The sequence below is a fragment of the Vipera ursinii genome, assembly GCF_947247035.1.
Source record: "Vipera ursinii genome assembly, chromosome: 4".
In the NCBI taxonomy this organism is placed as follows: domain Eukaryota; kingdom Metazoa; phylum Chordata; class Lepidosauria; order Squamata; family Viperidae; genus Vipera; species Vipera ursinii.
Window position 1 is genome coordinate 11,725,938 of NC_139514.1, and position 23,527 is coordinate 11,749,464.

Genomic DNA, 23,527 nt, shown 5'->3' on the forward strand with positions numbered 1-23,527 from the left:
TCTTAAAAGCCTCCAGTGATGGAGCACCCACAACTTCTGAAGGTAAGACATTCCACTGCTTTATTCTTCTTACTGTTAGGAAATTTCTCCTTCATTCTAAGTTGCCTCTCTTCTTGATTAGTTTCCATCCACTGCTTCTTGTCCTGCCTTCTGGTGCTTTGGAAAATAGGTTTAGGGCTTCTATTTTGTGGCAGCCCTTCAAATATTGGAAGACAGCTATCATGTCGCCATTAGTCCTTCTTTTCACTAGACTAAAGTAAAAGGTAAAGGTTCCCCCGCGCATGCGTGCTAGTCGTTTCCAACTCTAGGGGCTGGTGCTCATCTCCGTTTCAAAGCCAAAGAGCCAGCGCTTGTCCGAGGACATCTCCGTGGTCATGTGGCCGGCATGACTAGACGCCAAAGGTGCACGGAACGCTGTTACCTTCCCACCGGAGTGGTCCCTATTTTTCTACTTGTGTTTTTACGTGCTTTCAAACTGCTAGGTTGGCAGAAGCTGGGATGAGTAACAGGCGCTCACTCTGCTACGCGGCACTCGGGATTCAACCCGCCAAAGTGCCGACCTTCTGATCGACAAGCTCAGCGTCCTAACCCACTGAGCCACCGCGTCACTAGACTAGACAAGCCCAATTTCTGAAACTGTTCTTCCTATGTTTTAGCCTCCAGCTCCCTAATCATCTATGTGGCTCTTTTCTGCACTCTTTCCAGAGGCTCTACATCTTTCTCTTTTTTTTAATACGGTGACCAAAATTGGATGGCGTATTCTAAGGGTGATCTTACTAAGGCTTTATGAAGCGGTATGAACACTTCACGTGATCTTGATAAAGTCCCTCTCGTTAATGCAGCCTAGAGCTGTGTTGGCTTTTTTGGTAGCTGCTGGCTCATATTTAAATGATGGTCTGCTAGGACCCCAAGATCCCTCTCACAGTTATAACTATTGAGCCAGGTTTTACCTAATCTGTACATTTACATTTGATTTTTCTTGCCCTAAATGTAAAACGTTAACTTTTGTCTACATTGAATTTCATTTCAATTTAAAAAAAATAGTTTAAAAGAGGACGGGTGGTAAAAATATCCCAGAAGCGGGTTCTCTAGTTCAGGGTTTTTCAACCAGTAGTATGGGTACCACCTGTGGTACATTGGCACCTGGCAGGTGGTACGCGACCATCCTAGAAAAGTGGTAGCGGGGGAGGGGAATGAGCTGAACCGGTGGCAGCACCGCACAAGCCTGAGCGAGAGACGGCTGGAGCTGCAGGGCTCTCAGGGCTCACCGGAAGAGCCAGGATCAGCACCAGGCTCCAGCTGGAGTTTGGCGCTGATCCTGGCGCTTCTGAGCCCAGAAGAAGCACTGATCAGCTGGAATGTTGCAGCATCTCTAGGGTCTTGTGATTTACATTCAGATGCTTGGCAACTGATTCATATTTATGATGGTCACAGTGTCCCAGGGTCATGTGAAGTCATCAAAACCTGCTGCAACCACCCAGCAGAGGGGGGGAATAAAAACCAAACACTACCCCACCCCACCCCCGCTGCCAATCCTCAACAGAAATGCTCACAACAATGAAAACCTCAGACAGGAGGAAGAGCGCCGCCAGGCAGGCAGGTGTCTTGCTCGGCTGTGGCTTGGGGGGCACTTTTTTCAGTGCCATTGTAACTTTGAACAGTCACTAAGTGAACTGTTGTAAGTCGAGGACTACCTGTACTTCATCACTCCCCCCTCCCTTTTTTTGGTCATCAAGTTTTTGACACCTTGCTAGGCAACTGGTGGTACTCGGATGTTGCCATTTTTTAAAAGTGGTACAATGGGTGAAAAGGTTGAAAAGCCCTGCTATAGTTTTCAGGAGAGTGAAAATGAGGGACAGACTTGAAATGTTCTGTTAATGTCATCTTGCATTAAAGATAAAACTACAGGTAGTCCTTGACTTACAACCATTCATTTAGCAACCATTTGTGGTTACAACGGCCCTGAAAAAGAATGATTTATGACCGGTTCTCACACTTAGGATCGCTGCAGAATTCCCACAGTCATGTGATCAAAGTTTGGGGACTTGGTCACCATCATGGTTGGAGCATCCCAGGGTTCTAGGATTGTCACTTGCAATCTTCTTAGGGAGCTTCTGACAAGTACAGTCAATGGGGGAACCCAGGTTTGGTTGACAACCACATGATTCCCTTAACAACTGCAGTGATTTGTTTAACAACCATGGCAAAAAAAGTTTGCAAAATAGGGGCAGGACTTTGCTTAACAACTGCCTTGCTTTAGCAGTGGAAATTTTGAGCTAAATTATTGTCATATATTGAGGACTAGATGCATTTGGCGTCAGGTCCCAAATTTTCTAATCCTCAAGGTAGAAGGATACTGGTAATTAATTCTGCTCACCCTGTTAAGCAGTTATTTTCTAAAATGGTCTAAAACTTCAGGATCTATGTGGTCTTTGCAAAATCCTAACCTCGCCAAAAATCATGAATAATTGTGCAGGTTTATAGGAAGGAAGGAAGGAAGGAAGGAAGGAAGGAAGGAAGGAAGGAAGGAAGGAAGGAAGGAAGGAAGGAAGGAAGGAAGGAAGGAAGGAAAACAGAAAAAAAGTCTCCCTGCATGCATGTCAGTATTTGTATCCTAAATCCTGAATATGAATTGTATTTACATTGTTAGTAATTGAGTGAACAAAAAAGTTATAACGAGTCAAGTGCCCTTTTTTTTAGCAAAGCTACTTTCTATGCTTGAATTGCTAAACAGAGAGAAAAACTACAAGGTTCGGATCACACCAGCAAGTTGAAGCATGGCTTTGCATCAAAATGCATCATGGTCTGCGCTAACAGTGCACAAAAGCATGAAGAGACTGCACACACATACACACAGAGAAAGAGAGAGAGAGCAGTGCAGTCAGCATAATGTCTTTTGTATTTGCAAATGCACACTCAAGTCTGCCTTAAAAAAAGTGTGTGTGTGTGTGTGTGTGTGTGTGTGGACAAGACAAGGCAGTTTAGAGAAAAGAGAAAGGAGATAATTCTAAAACCAAATCAAAGGATATAACCACACAACGAGGCCAAGCAGAAAATTTTTGAAGGGGAAAAAGAACTGCCAATAATAGTACTGTATTTTTATGATGGATTGCTGAGTTGAACTGTGACTCTGGATGCTTTGTTCTATTGACCTGAGACGCTTTCAGAGTGCCTTTGAAGATGGAGATGGTCACTGCATAGGGAAAGCATCCTGAATCTCAGTATCAACAAAGATGATTAGGGGACTGGAGGCTAAAACATATAAAGAACGTTTGCTGGAATTGGGTATGTCTAGTCTAGTGAAAAGAAGGACTAGGGGTGACATGATAGCAGTCTTCTGATATTTAAGGGGTTGCCATAAAAAGGGGGGGTCAACCTATTCTCCAAAGCACCTGAAGGCAGGACAAGAAGCAATGGATGGAAACTAACCAAGGAGAGAAGCAACCTAGAATTAAGGAGAAGTTTCCTGACAGAACAATTAATCAGTGGAATGACTTCCCTCCAAACATTGTGGGTGCTCCTACATGGGAGGTTTTCAAGAAGAGATTGGACAATCATTTGTCTGAAATGGTGTAGGGTTTCCTGCTTCAGCAGGGGGTTGGACTAGAAGACCTCCAATCTTACCAGTTTTGCTGTTCCGAGTCACCCATCTGAGATCCAGCTTCCCCAATGGCATTTTTACCAAAAATGATCCAAGCATTCATTCATTGATTGATTCGTTGGTTAGGTTTTTATCTTGCCTTTATTACTTTATAAGTAATTCAAGACTGTGAATACTGTATACCTATAGTAATCCTTCCTCCTCCTATTTTGTCCACAACAACCCTGTGATGTAAATTGGGCTGAGAAAAAGTGGCCGGCCCAAAGTGGCTTACATGCAGGACTAGAACTCACTGTCACCTGGTTTCTAGACCCATCGTTTTAACCACCACACCAAAGTATATGAACAGGAGTGGCTGGCTTCTTTTTTTTATTGAAAAGTTTTACAGTACATTTTTGAATACAAAACCCCTCCCCTCTCCCCAAACCTCCCCAACTCTCCCCTCCCCTTCCCCCTCCCCGACTTCCCAGAGCTAAATACAGGGTATAAAAATACAAACAAACATAATCTAAAATATGCAAACAACAATAAGATATTAAATTCTATAGCACTTTAACTCTTAATAAAATAACTACAAGCTAATTATACATCATATAAATCCGCTACTTATTCAAATGCTAAGTGAAACTTTTTAGTCCCATATTTATTCTGAATATAATCTATCCATCTCTTCCACTCCACGGTATATCTCTGTTGCGATTGATCTTTCAAATACGCTGAGATCTTTGCCATCTCCGCCAAGTTGGAAACTTTTAAAGTCCTGGCTGGCTTCTTAATTGGCTTGTGTAAGTCTCCCCAAATGAGCTGTTCTCTACACAAAATAATTCCGGCACAGACTTTTCTATTTCCTGCCCCAAATCCTTTTCATTTGAAAAATAAGTAATTCCTGTATTCAGCAATGGGCTTGTCTGACTTTTTCTACAGCATTTACATCTATTCCCTATTTATTTTATTTTTATTTTTTTTTTAAAAAAAACCTTTTGGGTGTATTCTCTGATGGATAAACTTCGAACGCTCAGTCGCTTTCAGAATAAAGTCCATTATATAAAAGATGTGGAGAAAAATTGAAGAAAGGAAATGGGTTGTGAATTGGTAGCTTACGAATTTAAGGATTGGTTCAAGTTCGGTTTTATGGGTAACACATATGACTCTCTTAATGTGATGTCAGTAGGTGCCCACTGAAATGTTTTTCTGTCTCCGATATTATAGTTTGATTTTTTTTCCCCTCGTGTTTAAATTTCGCATTTAATTTTTGTTTCCCTATTTCATTCTTTCAGGGAACACCGGAAACACGTTCAGGATTGAACCAGTTCTAGGCATCATCACCTTGCTGAAAGAACCAGACCTGACCACCATGGGCCAGTTTGTGCTATCAGTTAAAGCAGCTGACCAGGGTTCCCCCCCATTGTCAGCGACTGCCATTGTCCGCATATCTGTGACCATGTCGGACAATTCCCACCCCAAATTCACGCACAAGGAATGGCAAGCTGAAATAAACGAAAATGTTGATTTTGGGACTTTGGTTGTCCAAGTCTCAGCAATCAGTCAGTCTACATTAGTGTACGAAGTCAGAGATGGCAATATAGACGGAGCCTTCGCGATCAACCCTTATTCTGGTGTCATCACAAGTCAGAGATCTCTTGACTATGAACATACTTCCTCTTACCAGCTCACTGTGCAAGCCACAAACATGGCAGGGATGGCATCGAATGCCACTGTAAACATCCAGATAGTGGATGAAAATGACAACTCACCTGTTTTTCTTTTTTCTCAATACTTGGGCAGCATCAGTGAGGCCGCACCTGTCAATAGCATAGTCCGGAGCGTGGGAAACCATCCACTTGTGATACGAGCCACAGATGCTGATAGTAATCAAAATGCACTGCTCGTCTACCAGATTGTTGAGTCCACTGCCAAGAATTATTTTACAGTAGACTCTAGTACTGGTGCAATTAGAACTATTGCTGATTTGGATCATGAAACCATCCCGCATTTCTACTTCCACGTTCACGTTCGAGATAGTGGCAATCCACAGCTTACTGCAGAAAGTCCCGTGGAAGTTACCATTGATGTAACGGATGTCAACGATAATCCTCCAGTGTTCAGTCAGGCCATGTTTGAAACCATCTTGCTTCTGCCAACTTACGTGGGAGTGGAGGTTCTTCAAGTCAAAGCTGTGGACCCAGATTTAGGAGTCCCTTCTGAGCTGGCTTACAGCCTGATTGAAGGGAACACAGAATATTTTCTCATTGATTCGGTTTCTGGGGTGTTAACTATAAAAAACCACAGCCTTTCCAAAGACCATTACATGCTGATAGTAAAAGTATCTGATGGGAAATTTTACAGTAGTGCTATAGTGACAATCATGGTCAAGGAAGCCATGGATAGCGGTCTTCACTTCACTCAAAGCCATTATTCTACGTCCATCTTGGAGAACAGCACCAACATCACCAAAGTAGCAGTGGTCAACGCGATTGGAAATCGTCTCAACGAGCCCTTGAAGTACAGCATTTTAAATCCAGGGAACAAATTCAAGATCAAACCCACTTTAGGTCTTATTCAAACTGTTGGCCTCCCGTTTGACCGGGAAGAACAGGAATTATATGAATTGGTGGTGGAGGCTAGTCGTGAGCTGGACCATCTGCGGGTGGCCAGGGTGGTTGTCCGAGTTCTCATTGAAGACATCAATGACAATGCTCCGGTATTTGTTGGACTTCCATACTATGCTGCTGTTCAAGTTGAGGCTGACCCTGGCACTCTGATATACCGAGTGAGGGCCATTGACAAAGACAAGGGTGCAAATGGGGATGTATCTTACCTACTGAAGGAGGACTATGGGCACTTTGAAATCGACAGTCACAGTGGGAGCATCACCTTGAAAGCACCCTTTAACTCTGACTTATCCAATATAGAATATTTAATTATTGTCATAGCTAAAGATGGAGGTGACCCCTCACTGTCTGCTTCGGTGGAACTGCCTATCACCATTGTTAATAAAGCCATGCCCATCTTTGACAAGCCCTTCTACACGGCCTCTGTAAATGAAGACATAGAAATGAACACCCCGATCCTGAGCATCAATGCTACCAGCCCAGAAGGTCAAGGTATCATTTACATCATAATAGATGGGGATCCTTATAATCAGTTCAACATTGACTTTGACACAGGAGTCCTCAGTGTCATCAGCCCACTAGACTATGAACTCAATCCCATTTTCAAGCTGACGGTGAGAGCCAGCGATGCTCTTACCGGCGCCCGAGCTGAAGTTACAGTGGACTTAATTATCAAAGATATCAATGACAACGCTCCAGTTTTTGACCACTTTGCTTACAATGCCACATTATCCGAAGCCTCTTTGATTGGGACTCCTGTCTTGCAGGTCATTGCTACTGATGCAGATTCTGACAATAACAAAATCATTCAGTACCAGATAGTCCAGGACACTTTCAATAGTACGGATTATTTTCATATCGACGGGACCAGTGGCCTTATCCTAACAGCTCGTTTGTTGGACCATGAGCTGATGCAGCAGTGCAGCTTAAAAGTACGGGCCACTGATAATGGATTCCCACCTCTAAGCAGTGAAGTTCTAGTGAATATCTACGTGACCGATATGAATGACAATCCTCCTGTTTTTAATCAATTGATATATGAATCTTATGTTAGTGAATTAGCTCCTCGGGGTCATTTTGTGACATGCGTCCAGGCTTCCGATGCAGATAGCTCCGATTTTGACCGATTGGAGTACAGTATCTTATCTGGAAATGACCGTACCAGTTTTGTGATGGATGCCAAAAGTGGTATAATCACACTGTCAAATCATCGGAAGCAGAGAATGGAATCAATGTACAGCTTGAACGTTTCCGTTTCTGATGGTTTGTTTACCAGCACTGCTCAAGTCCATATCCAGATTCTTGGAGCTAATTTGTACAGCCCCGTATTCACACAAAGTATTTACGTGGCAGAAGTCAGAGAAAACGCTGTCCCGGGAACCAGGGTGATTCACGTAAAAGCAACCGATGCAGATTCGGGCATCTATGGTCAGATAAGTTACTCCATCATCAATGATTTTGCCAAAGACAGATTTGTCATTGATAACAAAGGGCAGATCCTCACCACGGAGAAACTGGATCGGGAACTCCCTTCAGAAGGTGACATCACCATATTTTTAAGAGCTCTTGATGGTGGAGGGAGGAGCATGTTCTGCACCATCCGAGTCATAGTAGTGGATGAAAACGACAATGCCCCACAGTTCATGACTGTGGAATATAGAGCAAGTGTCAAAGCAGATGTGGGGAAAGGTCACTTAGTCACCCAGGTCCAAGCTCTTGATCCTGATGATGGTGCCAATGCTAGGATTGTCTACTCCCTGTACAGCGAAGCCTCTGTTTCTGTTGCGGATCTCCTGGAAATTGACCCAGACAATGGGTGGATGGTAACCAAAGGGAATTTCAACCAGTTGAAAAATACGGTGCTATCCTTTTTTGTCAAAGCCGTTGACAGTGGCATTCCCATACGGCATTCCCTTATCCCTGTGTACATACATGTTTTACCTCCAGAAACCATCTTGCCTTCTTTTTCTCAACCTCAGTATTCCTTTACAGTCTCAGAAGATGCCCTGATAGGGAGTACAATTGATGCTCTTCACGTGTTGCCTAACCAAGGAGTCATCTACAGCACAGTTAATGGTGAATTGACTGGAAACAATAAGGATGGAGTTTTTATTATAGAGCAAGACACCGGCATTATAAAACTGGACAAGAGGCTAGACCATGAGGCAGATCCCGCCTTTCATTTTAAAGTGGCTGCAACCTTACAGCTTGATAAGGTGGACATTGTAGTAACTGTGGATGTGGACATTAAAGTGCTGGACATTAATGACAACAAACCTATTTTTGAGGCAACCAAGTATGACACGATCGTAATGGAGGGGATGCCAATAGGGACTAAACTTGTACAAGTCAAAGCAACTGACGCAGACTCGGGGGCCAACGGTCAAGTCACCTATTCTCTCTTAACAGAACTGGATATCGACAGGATCTCGGAGGTGTTCACTATTGACAGCAACAGTGGCTGGATCAGCACCTTGAAAGATTTAGACCATGAGAAGGACCCCACTTTTGCCTTCACTGTGGTGTCCTCTGACCTGGGAGAAGCCCTCTCCCTCTCCTCGACCACCTTAATCTCCGTCACCGTGATGGACATCAACGATAATGCTCCCATATTCCAGCAGGATATGTACAGGGGATCTGTGAAAGAGAGTGACCCCCCAGGAGAAGTCGTGGCTGTCCTTAGCACTTGGGATGAAGATACCTCTGACATTAACCACCAAATTAGCTACCATATTACAGGTAAGGTTCCTTTCTAAGCTAGCGTTACACTGTAAGAAGAAACCGTGCTGCGGCAGCTTAGGCTTTGCCTGCAGAGGTCCCAAAGGTGCTTTTTTCGAAAAGCAACTGGACTTTGTGTTTCCTCAAAGACATCAAGGAAGAAACAAAGTCCGGTTGCCTTTTGAAAAAGCACCTTTGGAACAACCATGACCTGCATGACTGAGAACCTCCATAGACAATTTCCTGCAGATGTTTCCTCATTCCAGCCCGGCTTCTCTGGTTAAAAAGAATGTTAGAAAGCAGAAATGAGCAGACCCAAATTTTACAGGTGGTCCTCAATGACCACTTGTCGCAGTAACCATTCAAACTGACTTACAACCAGTCCTCAAACTTCCAGCCATCACAGCATCTCTACCCTGTGATCATGAGACCTGGTGGCACAGTGGTTAAAGTGTTGCGTTGCAGGCAAACTCTGCCCACAGCCTGGAGTTCGAAGGTTGACTCAGCCTTCCATCCCTCTGAGGTTGGTTAAATGAGGAGCCAGATTGTTGGGGGCAGTATGGAAATAATGCTGGCATTGTAAACAACCCAGAGAGTGCTCTAAAGCAGTATAAAGCGGTATATAAGTCTACATGCCATTGTTATCCAGGCACTCGACAATCTGCCCCAGATTTCCAACTGTTGCAGTGTCCTGTGCTTGCAGTTTGTGAGCTACCCTGCCGATTTCCCACAAGCAAACTCAATGGGGGAAGCTAGCATGAAATCAGAAGTTACCATTACATAAGGTCCTCATTTAACAACAGTAACTGGGATCTGCAGAACTGCCATCACTAAGCAGCACAGTCATGGGACATTGAACTTTAGAACCATATTGCTTAGCAGGATAAATTCTGGTCCCAATTACTGTGGTTAAGTGAGGACCACCCGTAAAACAAACAAAGCAGTCAATTCGAATAGAGCTGGAAGGGACTTTGGAGGTCTTCTAGTCCAGCCCCCTGCTCAAGCAGGAGATCCTATATCATTTCAGACAAGTGAATGTCCAGTCTTTTCTTAAAAACCTCCAGGGATGGAGCACCCACAATTTCAGGACAGAAGCTGTTCCACTGGTTAATTGTCCTCACTGTTAGGAAGTTTCTCCGTAATTCCAGGTTGCTTCTCTCCTTGATTAGTTTCTAACCGTTGTTTCTTGTTTTGCCCTCTGGTGCTCTGGAAAATAAGTTGACCACCCTCCTCTTTGTGGCAGTCTCTCAAATACTGGAATACAGAGTGTTCTGTAAGTAAAGTGACTCTTGGCATCTCTAGCCTCTTGAGAAACATGGATAGAGAGATTTTTGCCTTTAGTGTTACAGATAGAAGGAAGTGAAACAGAAATATAATGTGGCAAATAAAAAACAGACATAGCTAGCTAGATAGCAACAACTGGGTACCGGTATAGTTAAGTAATTCAAGTAAAGATCTAAGCATAAGAAGCTAAAGTCAGTTTGGTCTAGTGCAGGGGTAGGCAACCTTGGCTCTTTTATGACTTGTGGACTTCAACTCCCAGAATTCCTGAGCCAGCAGACTCGTGGACTTCAACTCCCAGAATTCCTGAGCCAGCCAGGCTGAGGAGAAAGGGAGAGGTTTCCATGCTGAGCTATGCTAGCTCAGGAATTCTGGGAGCTGAAGTCCACGAGTCATAAAAGAGCCAAGGTTGCCTACCCCTGGTCTAGTGTAATGGTTAAGGCACCAGGTGAGAAACCAGGAGATGGAAATTCTAGTTCCAAGGACAAGCAATTTCTGTCCCAACCAATGGATCAAACACTGAGTGGATCCAAAAAAAGAAGGCCCTGCACTTGCCAGGGGGAAAAGCTAGGAAGAAAAACAAATCTAAGAATGAGAAGCATTATACGGCTAGATCAAACCATATTGTGTGAATTGCCTTCTCCCTTAAATAGGAACTACTGGCCATTTGTTCTCCAACTTCCCCAGAGTGCAATTTAGCAGCTCTGACAACTGGAGAGCTGCCATCGTAGTACTGAGACTAAAGGTTCCGGATCAAGCTGGCAGAAAACTCAAGACCCCTGGGACCATTGCTCAGATTCACAAATCCTTTCCACCCCCTTAGGGTATTTATTCAGTTTAACCTTTCAACTGTGAACAAAGGAAAATGGAACATTAGTCAGGAGGTTTTTAATTGGTTAGGTTTGTGCTGTGCTATCCTGCAAGGGGCTCTGTTACCAATTATGATTGATGAGCAGGATTGTAGCACTGTGGAAGTAAGCAGAGACAATGGAGAAAGTTGATCTTGGAGATTGGCTGAGGTCAGGGCGGGTGGATTTTAACTAAACACATTCTCTGAATTTCTAGATAGCAAAGATCAGTGAAATGCTCGTGGTTTTTTTTTTTAAAAAAACCCCAAACTGCCAGTGGAAAAGAATGGAGGCTCACTCTGTATGGATAAAATAATACTGTATTTTCCGGCGTATAAGATGACTGGCCGTATAAGACGACCCCCCAACTTTTGAGGTGATTTTCATGGGTTAAAAAGTCGTCTTATATGCCGGAAAATACGGTAATAGTAGTACCAAGGGTGCTTTTTCAAAAGGCAACTGATCTTTGTTTTTCCTTGAAGATGTTGCGCTTCTCATCCAAGAAACTTCTTCAGTTCTGAACTGAAGAACTTCAGAACTGAAGAAGCTTCTTGGATGAGAAGCGAAACGTCTCCCAAGGAAAAACAGAGTCCAGTTGCCTTTTGAAAATGCACTTTTGGGACAACCATGGCCTGGATGACTGAGATACTCCATAGACAATAATAGTAGTAGTAGATCTGCAAAATAAGCTGACTTTGATAAAGATTGTAGGCACAGAGAAATAGTGGACAACCCCATCCTTGGCTGAGTTCTTTCCTTCGTTCTCCTTTTGCTGAAGAATGATTGTAGCATAGCTTCTCTTATTTGGAATTTAATGTGCACACTTTATGAGATACCGAGTTGATTGCAGTCCAGAATTTGTGTAGCTGCCTTCCAGGTGTCAGTTGTCTTTTGCAACCAAGACATGCCATCTAGATAAGAAATTTCGCTCTGTGTCTGTGGGAAGTATGACAGGGCACCAAGTAATATCAGATGCTTCCTGATGTTATTGCGCAAGTTTTACAGATTACACACACAGCATCATTTTGTCATTGTGACAGCTTCAGCGAGAGACCTGCATCTATGTCTAGCTTTGTTATCCAGGCCTTTGATGCAGATGTTTGTGGACATCCTTGTGTAACTCCTGCTTTGGAAGATCTATGTGTGAACGCTTGCCGTGGTGGCGCAGTGGTTAGAATGCAGTATTGCAATCTAATTCTGCTGACTGACTGCAATTCTGCAGTTCGATTCACCGACTCAAGGTTGGCTTGGCCTTTCATCTTTCCAAGGTTGGTAAAATGAGGACCCAGATTGTTGGGGGCAATAGGCTGACTCTGTAAACTGCTTAGAGAAGGCTGTAAAGCACTGTGAAGCGGTATATAAGTCTAAGCGCCATTGCTACTGCTATTGCTTGCTCAGCCCCGACATCACTGTGTGACCTTGAATAAGTAAAGCTGTTCTGTTCTACCAGACTTTCGGCCAAGATTTCTTCCTACAACACTTGGAAAAGTTGAGTATTAACCTTTCAAACTGGAAATCTGTGATGAACTTCTGGTTTGTCTATCTCAGAGTTGGCCCCCTTTTGTTGGCTGAGGGTTCAACAAAACATTTCAGGGGTAATGATGTGGAATAGCAGGCATATCATACTTTTCAAACACATGAGTCAAGGCAAGAGGTTTTTTTTCAGGCATTTTCTTGCCTTTTTAAAATCTGTATTGTTATTTTCATGTATCCTCCTCCCAATCAGTAAATATCTCGCCAAAAAATTCTTGGTCATTAAATTCAGCAGGACAGTTTGAGCTCTCCTTTTAGGCTTCAAAACAAAGTAGATTGGACACCAAAGATATTCCTAAAGCCTTAGCTTGCTGCCTTCTTCCCACTAAGCACAATATAATCTTCTTCGTCAGCAGTTCCCCAAAGTCAAGCAGTTTCCCTCTCTCGTACTATCTACAAATTTCTTCTCACTTTTTAATCCTGTAAATAACCAGGCACCTTCCATTTCTATGTTTTGTGTTCAGCCAATTTCTTCTTAACACCCGATACAGTATTATCTTTCCCACCACCCAGCCTGCCTTCTGACATTTATTTTATTTTTATTTATTTTTTAAAAGGATGGTGAGCTGTTACTAAATCCCTTGAGAATTCATTGGCCTTTGCCAGTCCAACTGAATTAATAAAAAGGGAAAGGAGAGAATGACAGGTGCCATTCAGAAACCTCTTTTCCAGTGGAACAGGATTGTCCTACAGCTGGCCATTGAAGTGAATGGGATGGCTTCAGTTCCTCAGCCGGGAAGAAGATAAATAGGGGTTGTCAGACTTGCGTTTCCTGTTTATTCCAAGTTGTTGTCTCCAAAACACAGCAGCGTTGTGCACCCAAAGCAAAGAATAATAAAGGCTGTGCCATACGGCTTTCCAAGATGGATGGAAACATCCCTATCCCACTGAAACATCTGTTTGCCCTCATTAAACAGAGACCATTCCATGCCAAGCTTGAGTCATGCGGTGCATTTAGATTGAAACCACAGCAAGCAGACCTCAGGACATTTTTTTTTTTTACTAGAGAGTAGTAAGGCTGCCCTCATTTACTCTCAGTTGTGATTTTAAAAAATACATAAATTCCATATCCACCGTAAATGCAGAAAGTAATAAAGGTGTAAGTAGGTAGTCCTGCAAGTGAGCCCAAAATTTATGTTGCTAAGCGAGACAGTTCTTCAGTGCATTTTGCCCCATTTTATAACCTTTCTTGTCACGGTTGTTAAGGGAATCACTGCAGCGGTTCAGTTAGTAAGTGAATCTGTCTCCCCCATTGACATTGCTTGTCAGGAGGTCACAAATGGCGATCAAATGACCCCGGGACATTGCAACTGTGATAAATATGAACCAGTTGGCAAGTATCCGAATGTTGGCCAAGTAACCGTGGGGATTCTGGAACAGTCGTAAGTGTGAAATACAGTCATGAGTCACTTTTTCAGTTCTGTTTAACTTTGAACGGTCACTAAATGAAGTGTTGCAAGTTGAGAACTACTGTACCGTTCTGAGAGCAAACCAGCTGATCAGCTCTTGAAAACATCCCATGCATGATGCAGTAAGGCTTCTCAGTACTGGCGCTCTCAGAAGTCATATAGAGTCTGGGTCGTTGTTGTTAGTTGCGAAGTCGTGTCCGACCCATCGCGATCCTATGGACAATGTTCCTCCAGGCTTTCCTGTCCTCCACCTTCTTCTGGAGTCCATTTAAGCTCACGCCTACTGCTTCAGTGACTCCATCCAGCCACCTCATTCTCTGTCGTCCCCTTCTCTGTCTTTCCCAGCATTAGGCTCTTTTCCAGTGAGTCCTTCCTCCTCATTAGGTGGCCAAAGTATTTGAGTTTTAGCTTCAGGATCTGGCCTTCTAAAGAGCAGTCAGGGTTGATCTCCTCTAGGACTGACCGGTTTGATCGCCTTGCAGTCCAAGGGACTCGCAGGAGTCTTCTCCAGCACCATAGTTCAAAGGCCTCAATTCTTTGGCGCTCAGCCTTTTTTATGGTCCAACTTTCACTGCCATACATTGCAACTGGGAAGACCATAGCCTTGACTATACGCACTTTTGTTGACAGGGTGATGTCTCTGTTTTTTAGTGTGCTGTCTAGATTTGCCAGAGTCTGGGTCAGAGGTCTTCAAACTTGGCCCTTTTATGTCTTGTGGACTTCAACTCCCAGAATTCCTCAGCCAAACTGCCTGGCTGAGGAATTCTGGGAGTTGACGTCCACAAGTCACAAAAGGGCCAAGTTTTTGAAGTCCCCTGGTCTAGGGAGATTTTTGCTTCTGAGTAAACAGGCAGCGAATTTGAGGACAAATCTAATTTAAACAGCTTGTTTAGGACTGTTAGCGGATTCCAAGTCCAACTCCTTTCATTGCTACTAATTCAGATTTACACTGTTTTGCAGTTGCTAAAGCAGGTTAGATGAGGCTCTGCAAGCAGTGCATGTTCAAGATTCTGCCTTCCCCGAGGGAACTGATTCATTCAGGTCTATTTTTGTTTTGTCCCCCCCCCCCCAAGGAGAACTTTATTCAGTGTGAAAGTGAGACCTTTTCAGACTCCCAAAGTTCTCTCTGTCTGCTGTTCTTGCTGCCGTTTGCACATAATGAACACTTGATTTTAAGTCTGGATGTAAGGGCAGTCTCAGAACTGCAAGCGAAACAAGAGGGAGAGAGAGAAAGTTAGGTCACACTTAAAAATTTGTTATCTGGTGTGGCCACACAGTTCCTTTTTTGCAAAAACAGGGCCATCATTATGGGCTCATCCCAGAGGTATACTTCGTACTCCGCTGATGTGACCCTGGCACAGGCAAAATTGCACCGTATTAAGAATATCTTGGGAAAGAAGTGCATTAGCCAAAGAGCTCACAGGATGGGGGTCTGTTGTTTCTGCCGAACAAATCTGCATGTACAAGTGTAGACAAGCAAGGGACTTAACATTTCTCTTGCCATTTAGAATCTGGCACCCAGCTTGATGTGGGATTCAGCTCATTTCCTTGCTGCTTTTCAGCCCACTCAGCCCGACATGAAAAGATGCTTTATTTTCTGATAGCAGGAAAAGAGAACCCTCTTTGCAGCATTATAAAGCTTTTTTTGCCCGGAAAAGAATTATCTCTTGCCACTTACCTCTTTCTACAGGATTAAGCGTTTGGGCGGAAGGACGCATGTGATCTTAAATAGCTTGCAAGAGTTGTTGTTTTCAGAAAAGTGGCTGTAATCAGGGAAATAATATCAAGACCCAGAATGTGAATTAATATAATGAATACATTTTAATGAAATGTGAAAAATAAAATATCCTCAGTCTGGTAGTAGTGAGGCAGATGCAGCATGGAAACCTCTCCCTTTCTCCTCAGCATGGCTGGCTCAGGAATTCTGGGAGTTGAAGTCCACGAGTCATAAAAGAGCCAAGGTTGCCTATCCTAGCCCTAAACCAGGGGTAGGCAACCTTGGCTCTTTTATGACTCGTGGACTTCAACTCCCAGAATTCCTCAGCCAGCATGGTATCCTTCTGGACCGGCTTTGGGACTTCGGAGTGGGCAGCACTGTATTGTGTGGGTTCTCCTTCTTCCTCCAGGGTTGATTCCAGTCAGTGAGGATAGGTGGGAAAGATCCAGCCCCCAGCCCCTACTCTGTGGGTGCCTCAGGGCTCGGTTCTCTCTCCTTTGCTATTTAACATCTATGTGAGATTGCTGGGTGGAGTCATCTGATAGTTTGGAGTGAGGTTTCCTCAATATGCTGATGGTGCTATTGTGAATGTCCTGCCTAGTGGCTGGATGAGCGAGCCACAGTGGACTTTGACTCATGTGAGTTTCTTGGGGCCCTCCTGTGACAGGATTCTTCCACCTTTGGGATGAGGTCACTGCCCCAGACAGATCTCATGCATAAACTGGGGGTCCTCCTGGTCTTAGGACTCCTGCTAGAGGAGTAGGTGGCAGCTGAGGCTAGGAGGACCATCGCACACCTTCAGGTGATGTGCCAGTTTTACACCCATTCCCGGACCAGGAGGTCATTGATTCAGCTTACAGTCCCTTCTGACCTCTCATTTGGATGATTGCAGTGTGCTCTCATTGCCCTTGAAAAGCATGCAGAAGCTTCAACTGGTGCAAAATATGGTAAGAGCACTATTGCATGAGCTGCATTGGTTGTCTGTGTGTTTCTGGATGTAATTCAAGGTGATGGTTGTCGCCTTTAAACTCTTCATGGCTTATTGGCTGGGATACCTGATGTCTTCTCCCAGTGGTTTCAAACCATCCAATTCAGTTCAGCTTGATCATGTCAGCCAAGGCGTGTCAACCGACAGGGAATGGAAGACACTCTTTCTCCATAGCCCCTGCCCTTTGGAACATTCTCCCTTCAGAGTTGAGGATGTCCCCAACCCTGTTGGCCTTTTGTAAGGCCTTGTAGACCTGGGCTTCTATGTGGGTCTGTCGGCCCAAGAATGTGAAGGGCCCGTTTCCTGGCTATAGTGTCATCTATGATGACATTATTTTTCTCACTGTCATACAGTGTGTATTAGAATGTCAGAATAGGATAGCGCTGGAAGGAACCTTGGAGGTCTTCTAGTCCAGCCCCCTGCTCAAGCAGGAGAACTTATACCATTTCAGATAAGTGACTGTCTAGGCTCTTCTTAAAAACCTCCAGTGATGGAGCGCCCACGATATCTGGAGGCAAGCTGTTCCACTGGTTAATCGTCCTCACTGTTAGGAAGTTTCTCCTTAATTCCAGGTTGCTTCTCTCTTTGATATATTTAATTTTGTAGCATTTTCTGACTGTTCTAATTGTTTTATGATTGCTTGCCACCCAGTGTCACTTGTTTGAGATGAGTGGCTATAGAAAATAAATAAATGGAGATGGATTGATTGATGGATGGGTGGGTGGACAGATGGGCAATGTGGAGGAACACAGTTAGTGAAAGTGCACCTGTAATCAAACCAAGATGACCAAAAGATACAGCTTCATTCTTTATATCTCTTTTCCCATGAAGTTACATAGTATTTAGCAGTGATTGGAGTTGAGAGCCTTGTTGATCTCTCTTTTATAAATCTGGGGCTCACGACAACAAATAATGTTATCAGTTTGAAATGGAATAGCTTCACATGCTGTACTTAAGGCTTCTCTGATATGAGTCTGGCAAACAAGTCTCTTGAATAAATTATTTGGAAACTGTAGAGCAAGTATTTATACATTGTCAAGCTTTGTATATGCATAGCAGCCTGTTGCTGATGTTCATCATAGTCTGCAGTCAACTTTAATACTAAAATATCAAATGTCACCCAGCTGCATTTGTTTTAGAAAAAGCTTACCAGGGTGAAAGCTAAGATGTATTTAGCCTGAACATGGGCCCACTGCTTTCATTTTGATTATTAAGATATAAATTCTAGAAAATTACTACATGGGCATACCGCTACATTAATTTCCAAGATCAGAAACTGTACATCATTTAAAACCTTTGCAGTCTGAGGATTTCTAAAGTATGGGGGTTTTTTTTCTACTGGCCGAGCATTGGGATCATGAGCCTCTGCCCCACAACGAGCACATTGTGTAAGCTACAACATTCCACTGAGATCAATTTGTCTGTTTGTTTTTTCGTTGCCAAAGCCATTCTGTCATTTTGAGGCTCAAAAGGCTGTTCTGTAAATACAACCATGCATGAACCATTTACTTAACGAACTCTTGAGTTGAGTAAGTAGACCACTGAATTAAAAGGAGTGGGGGAGGATAATTAATGGGAATGTTGCTTAGTGCACTCCGAACACTTATTAGATTTACCTCTAAGGAAAAGCGGTGGCCCCTGTATAAAGTGTGGAAAATTCATTTCAACAAGAGATGTAAAATCGTACAACTGCTTACTGTGCTCTTGGGAGAACTTAGACTTGAAATGGGTGGGATGTTTTCACTCGCTTCAGCATTTTATTAGACGTTTTCCCATTCTCTTCTGCCTTCGTAGAAAAAGAATTATTCCCTCTTCACAGGTGTTCCTAAAATCCATGGAATCCTTAATGCTAATGAATCAGTAAATTAGCATGTTCCCATCACTGGGATTAATAATGGGTCAGATTCTGGAAAAGGAGAAGTACCTTCTCTGTTACATGTTCATAGCCTCCGTTCACCGTGAGATCTTTGACCAGCTCCAAATTTAATCCTGTTGTAAATTCAGTTTATGACCCATCCATTCTCTAAAGCATTCCAATAATAATGTAACCTTCCTCATTCTCTTCCCCCCCTTCTGATTCTTTGAACAGCTCTCTCATTTTGCTCACAAAACTTAACTTGGTATTTGAATCAATAGGGGTGACATGATAGCAGTGTTCCAATATCTCAGGGGCTGCCACAAAGAAGAGGGAGTCAAGCTATTCTCCAAAGCACCTGAAGGCAGGACAAGAAGCAACGGATGGAAACTAACCAAAGAGAGAAGCAACCTAGAACTAAGGAGGAATTTCCTGACAGAACAGTTAATAAGGGGAATGGCTCGCCTTCAGAAATTGTGGGCAACACTGGAGGCTTTCAAAAAGAGACTGGACAGTCATTTGTCTGGAATGATATAAAGTCTCCTGGTTGAGCAGGGGATTGGACTAGAAGACCTCCAAGGTCCCTTCCAACTGTTATTTGTTAACCCAATTTCTGGGTGTGAACAACAACCTGAAGCATAAACTAACCAATGAGGGTAGTGTGCTAAGCCACAAAGAAACAAAGCAAAGTTAAAAATAACCGTGTTAGGTATATACAAGTGCAGGTGTTTTATTATTTATTTATTAGATGTTCATCCCATCTTTATTACTTTATAAGTAACTCAAGTTGACAAACATACATAATATTCCTTCCTCCCGCTGTTTTGTTTTTGGGTCCTTTGCACGCCTGGAAAATATGGAACTGCTTAGGCTGAGAAAACATGATGCTTCTGAAGAGCATCCCTCAGTTAATTTCATGTCTGAAGGTAGATTTAAATCTGGGTCTTCCCAGTTTACACTTATTTATGGGATGTTTGAGGTTATTGTATATGACATGGTTTCTCTCCATTTTCCATTATTATTATTATTATTGCAGTAGCAGTTCCTTGCACCCAGGTGTGAATCCTCTGCCAGTTCAGTGCTTTACATCATTAAAACCTACCATGCAGGAAAAAAAACCCACCCAAATGTATGATGCACAAATGATCACCAGAGATAGCAGTGAGCATCATAATGGCAAAGAGAAAAGACTAGCATTTTGTTAATTTATTAACTCTAGGAACTCACAGAAAGTTTTACAGCAGATTATTCAAAACTGCAGTATTTTGACCTTTTAAACTTTCTGTGTGTGTTTTATTCCTGTGTTTTAAAGTGTTTATTTTTCTTGGGGATTTGCACATTCCTTTTATGTAGTTGAACATGTCTAACTTTTGTAAGATGTGCCGATTTGGTGTGGGGGTGTTCAGACTTGAGGTAAACAAGAACGAGAGATTTGAGACGGTATAATGCTGATTGTTTGAGCTTTAAAGCTTTTGAAAAAGTCAGACTTTTTTTAAGTAGGCCTTGTATATTGTAATGTAAGCAGAACATAAGAAAAAAAAATTCCAGTAGATTTTTTTTTAACATGAAACATCTTAATATTTGCAGTCGGGATTCTTGTATTTTAAAAAATGCACAGAAAAAATGAATTAATTAGAATGCTTTTAAGACACCCGTGCTGCTTATTATGTTAGCAGAAAAGTTAATTAATCACCAGAGAACTGGATTTATAAGCAGGCAGGTATATGAGTAGGGGAAACAAAAGACCTAAGTCACAAATTGCCATGCACACACAGAGCACATACATTACACTTCTTTTAACCTTAAAATATTTAAACCACATTGCACAAACAGGTCATTTTACATGCAACAACATTTCCCAAACCATTACATTCCAGAAGTGTTGAGCTAGTAACTCCCAGAACTAAATAATATAGGCATTAGACAAATCTTGAATTCTGCTTATGATTTACATTATGGCATGCAAAAGCCAAATTTGAGGCCATCATTGTGGTCACAGGTCCAAATAGAAGGTCGAACAAGCTCTCTTTGAGATGCCTATGGTGAAATCAAACCAGAATATGTCCATTGAAAGTGACAATTGTATGTTTGCAGACAGGGAAATGTAACTGTGGGATCCTTGGTGTTCTCAGAGATTGGTTGTTTTCTTGCTGACATTTCATTACCAAACTAGGTAACATCGTCAGTGCTAGAAGGAAAGGGGTTTTTTCCATTATTTTTGTATAGTAATAATAATAATAAGTTGGAAGGGACCTTGAAGGTCATCTAGTCCAACCCCCTGCTCAGGCAGGAAACCCTATATCATTTCAGGCAAATGGCTGTCCAGTCTCTTCTTAAAAACTTCCAGTGTTGGAGCATTCACCACTTCTGGAGGCAGGTTGTTCCACTGGTTAGTTGTTCTAACTGTCAGGAAGTTTCTCCTTAGTTTTAGGTTGCTTCTCTCCTTGGTTAGTTTCCATCCGTTGCTTCTTGTCCTGCTTTCAGGCGCTTTGGAGAATAACTTGGCTCCTTCTTCTTTGTGGCAGCCCCTGAGATATTGGAACACTGCTATCATGTCCCCCCTCGTCCTTCTCTTCATTAAACTAAAAGGTAAAGGTAAAGGTTCCCCCGCACATGCGTGCTAGTCGTTTCCGACTCTAGGGGCCGGTGCTCATCTCCGTTTCATAGCCAAAGAGCCAGCGCTTGTCCGAGGACGTCTCCGTGGTCATGTGGCCGGCATGACTAGACGCCAAAGGCACACGGAACGCTGTTACCTTCCCACCATAGTGGTCCCTATTTTTCTACTTGCATTTTTACATGCTTTCGAACTGCTAGGTGGGCAGAAGCTGGGACGAGTAACAGGCGCTCACTCTGTTACGCGGCACTCGGGATTCGACCCGCCAAACTGCCGACCTTCTGATCGACAAGCTCAGCGTCCTAACCCACTGAGCCACCGCGTCATTAAACTACACATACCCAATTCCAGCAACCGTTCCTTATATGTTTTAGCCTCCAGTCCCCCAATCATCTTTGTTGCAGCTTGCCTTGTCAAATGTTGGTGGGAGTGTTCATGGTGGTTGCTTAATTAGGCTGTGGTTTTCTGATAGTTTGTCTGCTTTGATTGCTCCTTGATTTGGAGGTGTTAAAACCTCTGCTCATAGAGAAATGTAACTTTTAGCATCAAGTCCCAAAGGTGCTTTTTCCAAAAGGCAACCAGACTTCCTTGGGGTTTTTCCCCCCTTGAAGACATTTCCCTTCTCATTCAAGAAGCTTCTTCAGTTCACAGAAAGACTTCGCTTCTGTGAAAGCATAAGGCGCGGGGGGGGGGGGAGAGACCCAAGAAAATTCAGTTGCCTTTTGGGGAAAAAAGCACCTTTGGATGATTGAGACTCTCCATAGACTTTTAGCATCAAGGCATAAATAAGTACTGGGAACATGAATGAATATGGATCAAAATCATTATTTCCTGTAAATGCCAGCATTGGAAATAGCTCCATTGTAGAAAATGGGAAAGACAAGCGTTCTGACTTGATTTTTGTACCTTGTAATTTAATGATGTGGAAAAGTAATATCACTGTCTTCAGTCACACTTCTAGGGTAATAGTGAGCTGATTAGCTTCATCTTTTCCTTGCTGGCTTTTTCCTCTTGTATAAATTTACTTTAATTGCTGGCCTTATCTGGAAACTGCTCTTTAAACGACCTCTTGTTAGGTCTACTTAAAGATCATGTGTCTTTGTGTGTTTGGCAGGCTCTGGAAATCAGCACTCAACTCACACACATACACCCACCCACCCCCAAACAAGCAGTGAAACGAATACAGAAACAGCACCATCAAAAGGGGAGGGGGAGGTGATCTCCATTAGCACATCCTGCTACACTCCCTTGATTGCATAATCAACAGCTAATGAAATTGTCCTGGTAACCAGAGTGAGGCAGGGTTTTGAAGCACATCCCCCCCACCAGACTGAAGTGGAAAGAGAATTGTGCCACTGTAACGGGAAGCCTATTGATTATTCGCTGTTTGAATCTGATTACGCTCAAGAGGAGTAAAACAAGGACACCGTCTCCAAACTTGACTCACGTGACTGACTGTCGTTTGCATAGAAAGGTGCTGCTGGGAGGCATTGGGAGAAATGCCGGCGTCTCGACATGTCGTCAAGATGAGATCAAGAGGATGCAGACTATAATTAGCTAAGGCATTTTCAGTAGGCCAGGGTACGGTTGTCAGCGTGGCATGTTGCCTTGTCTGGCCTATGGAAACATTCTTCAGAATTGTAAAGGAGCTCGAGAAGCATCAAGAAGATAGGTGGCAAGAGAGAACAATGCTCTTACTTCTTTAGTAATCCCAACAGAAGAGAATGTTTGTAGCTCAGGAGTTGAACTGCGGAGTCTTCGCTGCTCTCTGAGCTTGGTTGCTTTTTTGCAGAGGTTTCATTACCAAACTAGGTAACGTCATCAGTCCTAGTAGGAAGTGGGGTTTGCAGTCCTTTATATATCTAGTATAAGGGACGCGGTGGCTCAGTGGGTTAGAATACTGAGCTTATCGATCAGAAGGTCGGCAGTTTGGCGGGTCGAATCCTGAGTGCCGCGTAACAGAGTGAGCGCCTGTTACTCGTCCCAGCTTCTGCCAACCTAGCAGTTCGAAAGCACGTAAAAATGCAAGTAGAAAAATAGGGACCACTCCGGTGGGAAGGTAACAGCGTTCCGTGCGCCTTTGGCATCTAGTCATGCCGGCCACATGACCACGGAGATGTCCTCGGACGAGCGCTGGCTCTTCGGCTTTGAAATGGAGATGAGCACCAGCCCCTAGAGTCAGAAACGACTAGCACGCATGTGCGGGGGAACCTTTACCTTTACCTATATATCTAGTGGCTTGCCACTGTTGGTGAGAGTGGTCTCAGTGATTCCTTGATTTACTGTTTGTTTGGCAGTTCTTCGATTGGGGTTAATCTTGGTATTAATCTTTGCTCATCTGAGTGTTGATT

At 43.3% G+C, this 23,527-nt stretch overlaps 1 protein-coding gene across 1 annotated transcript in view; it reads left to right on the forward strand.

The window, feature by feature from the left end:
* The window catches only part of FAT3 (FAT atypical cadherin 3), a gene marked incomplete at both ends in the record, with an annotated part of 451,188 nt that overhangs the window by 310,936 nt on the left and 116,725 nt on the right, over positions 1-23,527 (forward strand). The window contains one exon of the mRNA XM_083362083.1: positions 4,879-8,952. Within this exon, the coding sequence (XP_083218209.1) occupies positions 4,879-8,952 (4,074 nt within the window). The remainder of the gene's footprint in view (positions 1-4,878; positions 8,953-23,527) is intronic.